Here is a 13,083-nt window from a genome sequence, read left to right on the forward strand (position 1 = left end):
ATCACAATAAACTGTGGAAAATTCTGAAAGAGATGGGAATACCAGACCACCTGACCTGCCTCTTGAGAAACCTGTATGCTGGTCAGGAAGCAACAGTTAGAACTGGACATGGAACAAACAGACATGGTTCCAATAGTAAAAGGAGTACGTGAAGGCTTGTATATTGTACCCTGCTTATTTGAACTACATGCAGAGTACATCATTGAGAAACACTGGCTGGAATAGCACAATCTGGCAATCAAGATTGCGGAGAAATACCAAAAACCTCAGATATGCAGATGACACCACCCTATGGCAGAGAGTGAAGAGGAACTGAAAAGGCTCTTGATGAAAGTGAAAGAGGAGAGTGAAAAAGTTGGCTTAAAGCTTAACATTCAGAAAACTAAGATCATGGCATCTGGTCCCATCACTTCATGGCAAATAGATGGGGAGACAGTGGAAACAGTGTCAGACTTTATTTTTTGGGGCTCCAAAACCACTGCGGATGGTGACTGCCACCATGAAATTAAAAGATGCTTACTCCTTGGAAGGAAAGTTATGACCAACCTAGCTAGCATGTTAAAAAGCAGAGACATTATTTTGCCAACAAAGGTCCGTCTGGCCAAGGCTATGGTTTTTCCAGTGGTCATGTATGGATGTGAGAGTTGGACTGTGCAGAAAGCTGAGCGCCGAAGAATTGATGCTTTTGAACTGTGGTGTTGGAGAAGACTCTTGAGAGTCCCTTCGACTGCAAGGAGATCCAACCAGTCCATCCTAAAGGAGATCAGTGCTGGGTGTTCATTGGATGGACTGATGCTGAAGCTGAAACTCCAATACTTTGGCCACCCTATGTGAAGAGTTGACTCATTGGAAAAGACCCTTGGATGCTGGGAGGGATTGGGGGCAGGAGGAGAAGGGGACGACAGAGGATGAGATGGCTGGATGGCATCACCGACTTGATGGGCATGAGTTTGAGTAAACTCCAGGAGTTGGTGATGGACAGGGAGGCCTGGCGTGCTGCGATTCATGGGGTCGCAAAGAGTCGGACACAACTGAGCAACTGAACTGAACTGAGGTAATCCCAAACACATAGTCCCCAAGCACATGCAGATCCTCTCTGGATGAAAATATCATCATTCTAGGGTTCAGTGACTTTATCACAGAGAATGTTAAGGATACAAGAATAATTGATTCAAAGATAATCAAGCATACCAGGATACAGAAACAGCAACAGGCGTCTTTGGGCAGCAAAAGCAGATTTCAGGTGTAAGAATTACCAGGTGGATAATAAATAATATGATAAGTAGGCCTATTAAGTTTAAAGAAATAAAGAAGAAACATGAAAACAGAAAATAGGGAACAATAAAAAGGGCAATGAATCACTTGAAAAAAGAACCAAATAAAACTTTCTGAAATGAAAAATACCACAGCTAACATAAAACTCAATAAATGAGTTTAATATCCAAGTTAGTCACAGCTGAAAAAAAAGGAATTTGTGAACTGAAAGCTAAACTGAAAGAAATCATCCAAGTTTCAGCCAGAGAAATGAAAAGATAGAAAATAGAGAAGAGAGGTCAAGAGACATGGATGACACAGTGAGAATGATGTATGAATTAAAAGAATCAGAGGTCCAGAAAGAGATGAGAGAGGAGCTGGAGCATGGCCAAGGTCTGAAGAGATAATGGCTAAGAGTTTTCCAGCAGTAATGAAAAACTCTAACCTACAAATTCAAGAAGTCCAGCAACTCCCAATAGGTTAAATATAAAAGAAACAAAACCTAAATAACCACACAACAACACAAATGAAGAGATGGTCTTTCAAAGTGGCATGGAGGAAATGGGAGTGAGTGAGGCTGACTATCGGAAGAACTCTTAGGTAATTTTGTGTGTATGCCTTCATAGACCACAGCAACGTACAGACACCAGCCAAGCACTTTAGGACAAAAACTGTTGAGATAAATATGGCTGTTTTGACAAATGTATAAGTCATGTTCACTGGCAGGCATCCAGCTCTGTCATAAATAATTAAATACTCAAAGGATTTTCTTCTTCCAAAGGGGGGGGGGGGGAGTAGAACTGAAAGAAGTGTTGGCCAAAATGATAGTAGTTATTGTTTTTTTTAACCCCACTAGTACTACATCACTGCAGATGAGGCCTAGACCCTGATGGAAATTTGAGAGTTAACGTGTGGGATATACTTGTTCTGTTAAGAGATCTTGGCGTTTCAATCCTCTCCTCTGAAACGAGGCTCAGACTAGCATGAAAAGCGTCTCTCTTTCTAAATGTAGAAACAGCTTGAGCACTGAAATGGGAAAGACTGCTGGAATCAATCAAGCAAGATATTTAAGCTCCATGGGCAGTTTCCTCAACTATAAATAAGGATAATGGTCCCTATCTTCATATAATCATTCAACATATATTTATTAAGAATTTTTTAAGTATGAGGCACTGGGTATATAAAGATACACGTATAAGCAGATATTAATATAAACTCACACAGACTTCAAGGAGAACAGAGCATAATGCTAATCGATCTTTACATTCTGGGCAGAACAGTTGAGTCTGCTCCAGTGAGTATGACCAGACCATGAAGAAAGACCTAAAGATTCTGACACCCGAAACGACTCAACAAAAAGGCCCAGCTAGATCAGCAGTCCCCAACCTTTTTGGCACCAGGGACTGATTTCGTGGAAGACTGGGGGTGCAGGGATGGTTTCGGGATAACTTAAGAGTATTACATTTATGTGAACTTTATTTCTAACTTGAATGCTGCTGCTGATCTGACAGGAGGTACTGGTCCATGGCTCCTGAGCTAGACTGTCACACTGAGAAGCTCACTGTGACGACCCTGCCTATAACCTCAGAGATTCCAACCATTGTGCTAGCTTCCATTATTAAATCTGATCAGAAAAACAAAAATTATGAGTCTCTAAAATGAAATATGCAGGAAAAGCACTAGAAGCAAATCATAATGGAGGAGAGAGATACCATGAAGAGAGAATTTTTAAAATGATCCTTGACGTTCTCAAAGGAAAGACAGCATATTTCAACCAGGATAAAAACCAATTACATATGTGCACGTACATATGTCTTACACACACCCATCCATGTCTTTATGAAAGAAACATCCAGAAAACAAATGAAAAGCTCAATAAAAGGTTTAGAAGATAAAGGCAAAGGAATTTCCTAATGAGCAAAAGACTGGAAGATGGAACATAAAAGGCAAAAAAAATCTGAGGACTAGACCAGAAGGTCCAATACTTGAATGACAAAAATTCTCAAAAGAAGAAAACAGAGGGGAGGAAATCACTGAAAAAATTCAAGAAAACGGGCAGAATTTCCAGACTGAAAGTACATGTACGAAGTACATGCCAAGTACCATAGTTAAAAGTAAAGCCAGACCAGGGCACTCTGTTAAGAAGTTGAAAACACTAGTGACAAAGATAAGAGCCTATACGTTTCCAGGGACTGAACAAAGGTCATATGAAAGATCCAGAATTAGAATGCTTTGTACTTCTTAAGAAATACTAGGGAAAAAAAAAAAGAAAGAAATACTAGAAATATTGAAGATAGAAAGCAATGCAACAATGTTTCCCAAATTCTGAAGGGAAATAACTTCTGATACCAAAACCACCGTTCAGGTGTGAGGGTAAATCAAAGACATTTGCAGAAGTGTGAGACTTCGATCGTTTTATCTCATATTCATCCTTTCCCAGAAGGCTCGATTTTGCTAGAGATGCTGCACCAAAATGAAAGAATAAACCAAATGAGACAGTAATAGAGTGTCCAAGAGGAAGACAGGGGATTCAGGAAACAGGGGATCCAATATAAAAGAGAGATAAAGAATTCCCAGAATAATAATAAAAAGAGATTCTGGGATGAGAGCTGTGTAGTATATGTAGAGGGCACTAGTCCAGAGGCTCTGAGAGATAATTTGTCCCAGAGATAAAATGATGCATCTGAACAACCGGAAAGATTAGAGGACTGGTGAGGAGCTTGGGGTTGAATTTGTGATAAGTTCGGGGGGAAAAAAAAAAACAAGGAGCAAAGAAAATGTTATTTTCTCCAGGCAAAGTAGAAAGTTGCACAGGAAAGAAAAACTTTACTGTGTGGCTTAGCTGTTAAAACCATTGTACAGGACTTTCCTGGCAGTTCATTAGTTAAGCCTCTGATTTGCCCACTGCATATGGGCTCCCCATTTCACTTCTAATGATCAGTTTGTTCTTGATAATTTAATTTTTTAGAGGAGTAATAGTGCCTGTGCCATCAACACCAAACAAACATAAAAATCTTTCCATTATTCCAAGGTTATCCTGGGGCTCAGGATATAGAAATCTAGAATTATATCATGATATATAATTCCAATTATGCACAGTGGTGTTTTTTAACAATCAACATCCAATACTCATTCTACATCCAAACGACACTGGAAAGAACAAGTACATAACATGAATGATATTCTTGAGATTATAAAAGATGGTATCAAATAATGTCCAATTAAATTAAGTAGAAATTAACAGACTGCTAGAGTACTTTAAATGCACACTAGATCATAGCAAGCAATGCACTTGATCTGGTGCATCAACATACTCTGTTACATCATTAAACTGAAGCAAGTGACTCCTTTTCACTGACAAAGACACAGAACACTTTTTTGAACACTGTGAAGACACAAAATGCCTGGACTCCTCTGGCTTATATGTTTAATTGGGGTAGCGAATAAACCTTTTCCTTCAGCAGTTTACCACTCTCTCAAAAAGATAAAAAAATTACAACAGTACACACATGACTTAAGAAAGTACATAGCTAATTTTCCTAAAAATCAAAAGCTATAATGTTAAACTGGACAAAATGGGTAGCAGGAAACATGCTGAACAATTTAGGGTGGATTGGATGCTCCTGAAATTCAGACTTAAAAAAGTGAAACTAAGCATGAAAATTAGATGGAAAACATAAGAATGGGGTCAGCTTTCTTTGCTAGCAGACATTTCTATTGCTATTCTGATATAAACCTATTAATGTTTGCTTCTCCATTTATTTATATGAACACCTACAAAAGAAATAACTTTAATTGGCAGATCAGTGTTTCTAGCATATTTCTGAGCATACTGACCACTAATGAAATATTCCAACTACATACAAAGGACTCCAAAAACTCCTGTTTTCATTTTCCTGTAAATATTACAGTTTGAATTATAACATCCAACTTTAAAGGGTCTTGCTGCTGCCATTCTTTACACAGCCATTGAAAACCTGTTTCAAGAGCAAAATACAGAACAAGGAATTTTCACATTCGGTCCCTGCTACTTATTTCAGCATCCAGGGTCATCATCATTTTTCATTTACTTCACAAATTAAAAAAAAAAAAATTAAGTGCATCTAAAACAATTTGTGTAGATATTCAATGACTGTAACTACATAACATGGGACAGAAATTTCACTTAAACTATAGTAGCTCAGTGTGTAGAGGGGAAAAGGTATGAAAACTGGAAAAGAAAACTTGCCCATATAGTTCCACCTCTATAAAAGAAAATTATTCTGCGTTATATAACAAAAATAAACCTCCCACCAGAGATCTTGGAAATCTTGAATATTTTTTTCCTGCAGGAGGATTTATTATTTTCCACTGAGTGTCCATTCATGCGTTTTCTTCTTGTTTCTAGTCATAGCACCAGATCCTGACTAGCATGCACAACCTCAAAAGAAAAGAAAGACTAAATACAAATTGTGTAAAATTAAATAAAATAAAGCAAAATAAAAAGGCACATGTTCAGGTTGGTTACCTCGGGGTGGTGCTGTAGCGTCTAATGTGCGATGGAGTGCGCGGAACTTACCTTGTAAGCAACACTGTTGGACGAATCCACAATGATGAAGAGCGGCTTCCTTGTGAAGGGGTAGAGATCTCCAGGGTGGAGGCTGGGAAAACAACAACGACGGTAACAATGAATGACTGTATAACTCTATCAGCCGAGCCTCAGAAATCTTATTCTTCAGTTTGGTCTACTCACATCTCTTTTTCACCACAGCACTGAGAGAAAAACAAAAGTTAATTAAGTAGAAGACCAAAAAAGTCTGTATTTATTGGGGTAGACAAGTGAGCAGTTTTATTTGGGAGAAAAAAAAAAACAAGACATAATTATTATTCAAGAATATTCAAGCTAGGGACTTCCCTGCTGGTCCAGTGGTTAAGAATCCACTTTTCAATGCAGAGGACATGGCTTTGACCCCTGGTCAGAGAACTAAGATGCCACATGCCACGGTTGTGCTACAACTGCTGAGCCTGCCCGCGAGAGCCCACAAGCCACAACCAGAGAGACGCCTGCGTCTCACAATGAAAGCTTCTGCATGCTGCAACAAAGACCTGGCACAGCCAAATGAATAATAAATAAATACTTTTAAAAGAGAATATTCAAGCTAAAGAGAAATCTATATATTTAAAGATGGATTAAACACACATGAAAATCTCAGAAGTCAGCATTTAGGAACTTATCTAGTATTTTAAAAAGTTCCTCCTAAGAACAGGTACTGAAGAGAAAATGCAATAACACAACCAGATTTCTATTTCAATGAGTCTTTCAAAATCCATATCCAATTTAAATATTTTTAATGTTTTAAGCCACGGGTCTCCAACTCTGGGATCTAATGCCTAATGATCTGAGTTGGAGTTGATATAATAATAATAGAAATATGGTGCACAATGCAAGTAATACGCTTGAATCATCCAAAAACCATCTCCTCCACCCCGCACAGTGGAACAATTGTCTTCCACAAAACCTGTCCCTAGTGCCCAAAAGGTTGGGGACTGCTATTTTAAGCTATATCTCAATTTTGCAGACGGTAAGTGAGGGCTCCCCTCTTATTATTGCCTGCATTTCCTCTGGACATTTGCATCGGAATCAGCTGGGGTGCTTGTTATAGATACAGATTCACTGGTCCACGGAAGAACTACTAGACCCAAAGTCCAGTAACATGCATTTGAGGGTCACTTCTTAAGATCACAGTATTGGTGTGCATGTTCTTTCCCAGGGTTAGTGGACAATGCATGTATGTATATAAATATTAATGTAAATGTAAATATACAAAATGATGTGTCAATGAGCAGTATCATCAAACCCCAATATATCTCAAATACAGGTTTTTCTAATATAAATCACTTACAAGTTAAGGTCAACTATAGCACCAACATATGGCTTGGGGAATCTTTCACTATTAACGTGTAATAATTGAAACATTTCCCTCTCTACCCTTCCTTAGCCGCTCTTTAATTTGAAGAGCTATGTTTTTATGTAAAGTGTTATTAGAAATGCAGTTTCAAGCAAGTCCAGTTTCCTCTATAATAAAATTGCTATCTCTCAGCTACAGAAATCCTAGAGCCAATAACAGAACAAGCAGTGAATGTGCTGAGCAAACTTTCATGGATGAAATTTACCTGAAATCATACAGCTAACTTGAGTTTTGCTATATTATGCCAACAGAACCTTATATTAAAATGTTTATGTTGATATTAACATGCATCATGTCCTGAGTTATTATTTATGTACATATTTATTACCTCCTCCAACTTGAATGAACAGATCACCAGTGACTTAATGGTGCCTGACATATAACAGATACTCAATAAAAATTTTTTAAATATAAGCCAACAATTCTAAATGCCTAAGATAGTCAGAGCCTGAAATATTGCTGGAATCCATATAAGTGTTATGAACAGTTGTCTGAGGGGACATTTCTAGTACTATAAAACAGTCCCCACTTCACTTAACATATTATAAGGTATAACTTTAATTTTTATAATAGGGAAAGACACCAGAATACATACCAATGCATTTCCTTGTGGGACTGATTTCGTTTGTGGATGGCATCTCCATTTATAATATCTCGGTTACTATTAGTAAGTACCCCTCCAAAATCATAAGGACCTGTAAAGACAGAAGGGAAGAATCCTAGACTTCAGTTGGAGAGTAACATTAACATGTACAAAGGTACTGGGTGAATCTCTCACTGATACAAGTGGAAGATAATTAAAAAACATTTTTATTAATTTAAAATTTAACACTTCAGTTTAACACAGAATTTCAGTATTTCAGCATGTTGCCTGTTTCAGCATTTTAAAAGATCATTGTCATTAGTTCTTCAGATAATAATGAGAAACAAAACAAAAATCTACTGTATCCCATTATTCTGGGTTTAAAAAAAAAGGGGGATGGAGATCTGGGATGTTCAAAATGATCTTTTCATTTCAATCAAAATTAAAATCTCAAGTTCAACAAATAAAATTACTTAGATAAAAGAGTTGCAGAATGAAGTCCTAATGATTTTTTAAAGTGTAATTTTAGGGCTTCCCTGGTGGCTCAGACAGTAAAGACTGCCTGCAATGGGGGAGACCCAGGTTCAATGACTTCTTAAATTTAAGTGAGTCACTAATTGTAAAATGTAGGGAAATCTTTGAATAGGACTTGAAAATTCTCATTGACAAAAACTTCATGTAAGAAAAGAACTGCCAAATATCAGTGTAGGGGAAAACTCCATTATCATGACTATTTTATCAACCACTGCAATTCCAGTTCAGGAATTAGCCTTTTCCCACTGGCGCTATCAGTTAGTCAAACTCTTGTGTAAATGGAACAGCAACTATGAGATGTGAGAAATAGTCTCTCTCAAAGGCCCATTCCGTTAGTACCTACTGTACTTTGAAAAAAGTAAAACAAGAGATATCAACATGTTAGGTGGGGGTGCAGAATATTTGATTTAATAGCATGTTATAAGACATGGAAATAATTATTTACAAACAAAATCACTAACTTTATTACCAAAAAATTAGTTCATGATTTTGCAACACTTTTAATATCAATGTTATGCTTTATCCCTTAAAAAACTACTGCAGTGAAAAGATTGAGATTTATTTTGTTTTGTTTTCATTTTAACACTTTAAGAGGATCTGTAGGTCATGCAAGGAAGATGGCAGGGACATGCATTGTATAAAGGAATGCAAATTTCAACAAACAAATGAGGAGGAAAATGCTAAGGATGTTAAGAAAAGAATTTCTGTCCAGATAAAGATTTAACCGCCTTGTTTACTTTCAAGTTACTCATCAATTTCGACCAATTTCATATATTCTAAACTCATATGTTCTGGACCATTTCACAGTTTTATTCTGAAATAGCATCCCAATATTCTACAGATTGAATTGGTAAGACCAAAGAAAGGACACAAAACAAAATCGTGTCAAGGACTTGAACTTTCACAGTTACAAAAGTGCACTGATTTCTACAAGACTTTCAGCCACAGTGAAGCCGCTGACCAGATTCTCTAACGCACAAAAGGCTCAGAAAAATTCAATGATGTGAAGCAGTAATTGGTTAGTCCCTGTATAATATATATATATATGTTTGCTTTTAGCAAATTTGTTAGCGATGTATGTATGCAGTATGTGAATTTACTGATTTTTTTTACTTCACTGTATAAGACTTCAGCAAATAAAATAGGTATCTACAAGACTGCCAATTCAGCAAATAGACCAAGTTTCAAATTTAGGAGCCTCTCTAGAAAGCGTGAGACGGTTCACGGGCCATGGGCCATCACCTTGTAGAAAATAAAGAGAATTCAAGCCCTGCTCACAACAGGGAGCATTCCTTTATTGTACCTTCACTATCAGAACGACCTGTGGGGAAAACGCCAGTGGCTGACAGGTAAATCAGAAGCACGCTATTGGCAGGCAGCTCCTGAAATGAAAGAAAATCACACATACAAAACAACAAACAGAAAACAACAGTTTCATTTAAAGTTTGTGACATTTTAAAGTTGTGAGGAGGGCTTCCCTAGAGGCTCACAAGTAAAGAATCTACCTGTCAATGCAAGAGACATGGGTTTGATCCCTGGTTTGGGAAGATTCCACGTGCAACTAAGTCCGGGAGCTTACTAAGCCATCCAATCAGTAGCAGCCACGGGCGCTGTGTACAAAGGGCAGGGACTTAATCAACGTAAGCTTACGACCTGCACTTACTGGGAATTCCTCGTTCATGGGGAATAATTGCAATCCCCAATCCCCATCACGAATGGGGTTCAACGTGTTACCCGCGCCTGCCGGCACAGGGTAGGCACACGCTGAGCCAGTCAGTGTAGCGCGTGTGCTACACTTGTCCCTCTAACCACAACTACTGGGCCCGTGCCCTCTAGAGCCTGTGCTCCGCGAGAAGAAAGGTCACCGCAGTGAGAAGCCCAGGCACCACAACTAGCCCCTGCTCACTGCAAGTGGAGAAAAGTCCGTGCAACAACAAAGACACAGCACAGCCAAAAATAAACACATAATTAAGCTGTGGGGAAAAGAGGACCTAATGTAACATATTATGGTCTTCTTCAAGAGAAAAATCATACTTGTTACTTCCAACTTGCAACTGTCTACAAAGCAGAGATTCATTATTAATCTACAACTACAGCCCAAAGTTTTGAAGATATTCTCTGCTTCAAAAACCTCATCATGTAAAGAATGTTTGAAAAACTTAAAACAGAGACATAAAGATCTCGACTACAGGTCTGAAAGACAAGCTTCTGTCTGTGCCTTTCTCTATACAAACTGAGCGGAATCCCCTACTCCGTGGTTCTTTCAGATGACCAAAATGTTTCCCAGAGTAGCCTGAATTTGGAACACACCTACACAATCTGCTCCTGCTTTTCAGTTCTGCATTGACTGTTAGGCCTAAAGCAGCTGAGTAAGAAAAATGCAGATGAAGCAGAATGATAATTAATCAATATTCTCATTAATTAATGGTAGGGATCATTCCTGATGTCATACGCAATTTCTACTCCAAAAATAGCTACGATTAGGATATTCTAAAGTCAGTTTTCATTTTCATATTTTTCCTAAATTCTTGACTCAAATATTCAAGGTAAGAGTGACTCTCAGATTCCATTTAAGCCATATTTCCCCCTTACATAGTAAGAAGTACTGGATGATATATACCTTAAAAGATGCTGCTAAGAAAGTGTATAGTTGGCTGAAGGTTGGTTTGTAGAGCAGATACTTGTGCGGGTTTTCTCGCCTGGTAGGCTTGTCAGCTGATTCCTATATTTACACACAGAAAACAATGCAAACACAGTTGGTCCTCTGCATCCATAGGTTCCGCATCCATGGATTCACCCCACCACAGATCAAAAATATTTGAAAACAATTTTCCAGGAAGTTCCAAAATTCAAAACTTAAATTTGCTGTGCACCAGCAACTATATACATAACATTTACATTGTATTTATAGCTATTTACATGTAATTTACATTCTGTTAGATGTTACAAGTAATCTAGAGATGATTTAACGAATATGGGAGGATGTGTATAGGTTATATATAAACATTATGCAAAAACTTTATATGCTTGAACATCTGAACATCTTGAAACTTCTGAAAGTTTTGATATCCAGAGGGTTCCTAGAACCAATGCCTCGTGGATACAGAGGAATGGCTGTACAAAACGCACTTGACGCATGGATTATCAATGTCTATTTTTACCATCCTCTTTATCAAATATCTTTTTTTAAAACTGTCATTATGCTTATCTTTCTCTCCTGTGTCTCATCAGAGTTCTTTATTCACACTCGTGGCATTTGCTGAATAATAGCATTCCATGAGGAGCAGAAGCAGCAAACTGCAAACGTAGGGAGAAAAATCACCTGCATTCCTGGTTTATTCATCTGGGAAGCTAAATTCATTGGCTCCCTTTCCAGGGCTTGTAACATCCGGAACATGTCAACAGTTAGTTCACTGAACTTAACCTGCAAGGAAAACAAGTTTGACCATTAATGTAGTACAGAGACCTTAAAGTGTTTAATCCCGTTGTTACTTTTGACTTTCATATGTACCTGATGACACAGGATATTTTATTCTCCAGCATTTTATTATGAAAAAATTTAAAAGAAAGTTGAAAAAAATTATACAGTGACACCCAAATGCTCAATAGCCAGATTCCATAACATTAACATTTCTTTATATTTGCTTTGTAACATCTTGCCCTATCTATTAATCCATCAATTTCCAGTTTTGTTTTGTTTTTTTTTGGCACACCACAATGCATGAAGGATCTTTCCCAACCAGGTATTGAAGTGGAAGTGCAGATCTTAACCACTTGGACCAGCAGGGAAGTCCCTCCACAGGCAGGTTTTTTTTTTTTTTCTTTTAAAAAGCAGTCATGTAAACACGGAGACCTATATTATATCCCATAAAACATGCTGGCTGTTGGTAAAACAGTGAGGCTGAAGTACGACCATGGCCCATTTTAAAATCACTTTATTACATTTTGGCACTACATGATGTTTAAGTCTGTATCCCGGGAATCCCCTGGCAGTCCAGTGTTTAGGACTCAGAGCTCTCATAGCCGAGGCCCTGATTTCAGTCACTATTTGGAGAACTAAGATTCTCACAAGCCACATGGCATGGCAACAAAACAAAAACAAACAAACAAAAAAACTGCATCCTCTTTCATGTTAAATAGTACTTCTATAGAACTTTATGTAGGCAAGGTTTTAATTTTTGGAGAGTTTGGGTGGGCTTTTGGGATTAAGATCTCCAACCAGGGATTGAATGGATGTTAGGATATTTATAAGGAAATCATAATTCTGTAACAATCAAAAGTGCTAATTTTTAAGGTGACTTTTAAGTGTAATTCCTTCACAATTCTTTACCTGGTTATTACAATTACCAATAATGAGTGCATCAGCCAGAGACAACTGTCCCACAATCATGCCTTGTTCCAGCAATGGGGCTCCCGTTTCAGCAAGGCGATTAGATGTGATAACAATGGTATTATCATCATTTAATACCATTACAGGGTCCGCCTGGAGAACAAGCAATACTGTAAGTGGTTTATAGCCAAGACAAAACATCAATGTAACAAATTATTCCTTCTTTTTTACATATATACATAATAAACATGTACACCACATATGCATTTACTTATATAATTATGACAACCTTTCTTGTCAAGAACTGACCTCAATGAAAGCTGCTACTTCTTGAAGTACCAGGTTCCATTCCACTTGATCTTCAGTATTAAAGCGGTGAGTATAATCTTCAATTTCATCAGACAGTTCCTGGTTTCACAGTATCACAAAGGAAA

At 37.7% G+C, this 13,083-nt stretch overlaps 1 protein-coding gene across 6 annotated transcripts in view; it reads right to left on the bottom strand.

Moving 5' to 3' along the window:
• The window catches only part of SCAI (suppressor of cancer cell invasion), a 121,904-nt gene that overhangs the window by 30,406 nt on the left and 78,415 nt on the right, over positions 1-13,083 (bottom strand). For 5 of the 6 annotated variants that reach the window (XR_006269558.1, XR_006269557.1, XM_043469549.1 and 2 more), the window contains 7 exons: positions 12,959-13,057; positions 12,650-12,802; positions 11,642-11,743; positions 10,940-11,041; positions 9,623-9,701; positions 7,798-7,897; positions 5,813-5,894 (listed from right to left, as the gene is read on the bottom strand). Coding sequence is in view for 4 of the 6 variants with exons in the window: in XM_043469549.1 (XP_043325484.1) it covers positions 5,813-5,894; positions 7,798-7,897; positions 9,623-9,701; positions 10,940-11,041; positions 11,642-11,743; positions 12,650-12,802; positions 12,959-13,057 (717 nt within the window). In the remaining 2 variants the exon portion in view is untranslated. The remainder of the gene's footprint in view (positions 1-5,812; positions 5,895-7,797; positions 7,898-9,622; positions 9,702-10,939; positions 11,042-11,641; positions 11,744-12,649; positions 12,803-12,958; positions 13,058-13,083) is intronic. The other variant, XM_043469548.1, reaches the window with a different exon arrangement.

Source organism: Cervus canadensis, chromosome 5 (assembly GCF_019320065.1).
Source record: "Cervus canadensis isolate Bull #8, Minnesota chromosome 5, ASM1932006v1, whole genome shotgun sequence".
Classification (NCBI taxonomy): domain Eukaryota; kingdom Metazoa; phylum Chordata; class Mammalia; order Artiodactyla; family Cervidae; genus Cervus; species Cervus canadensis.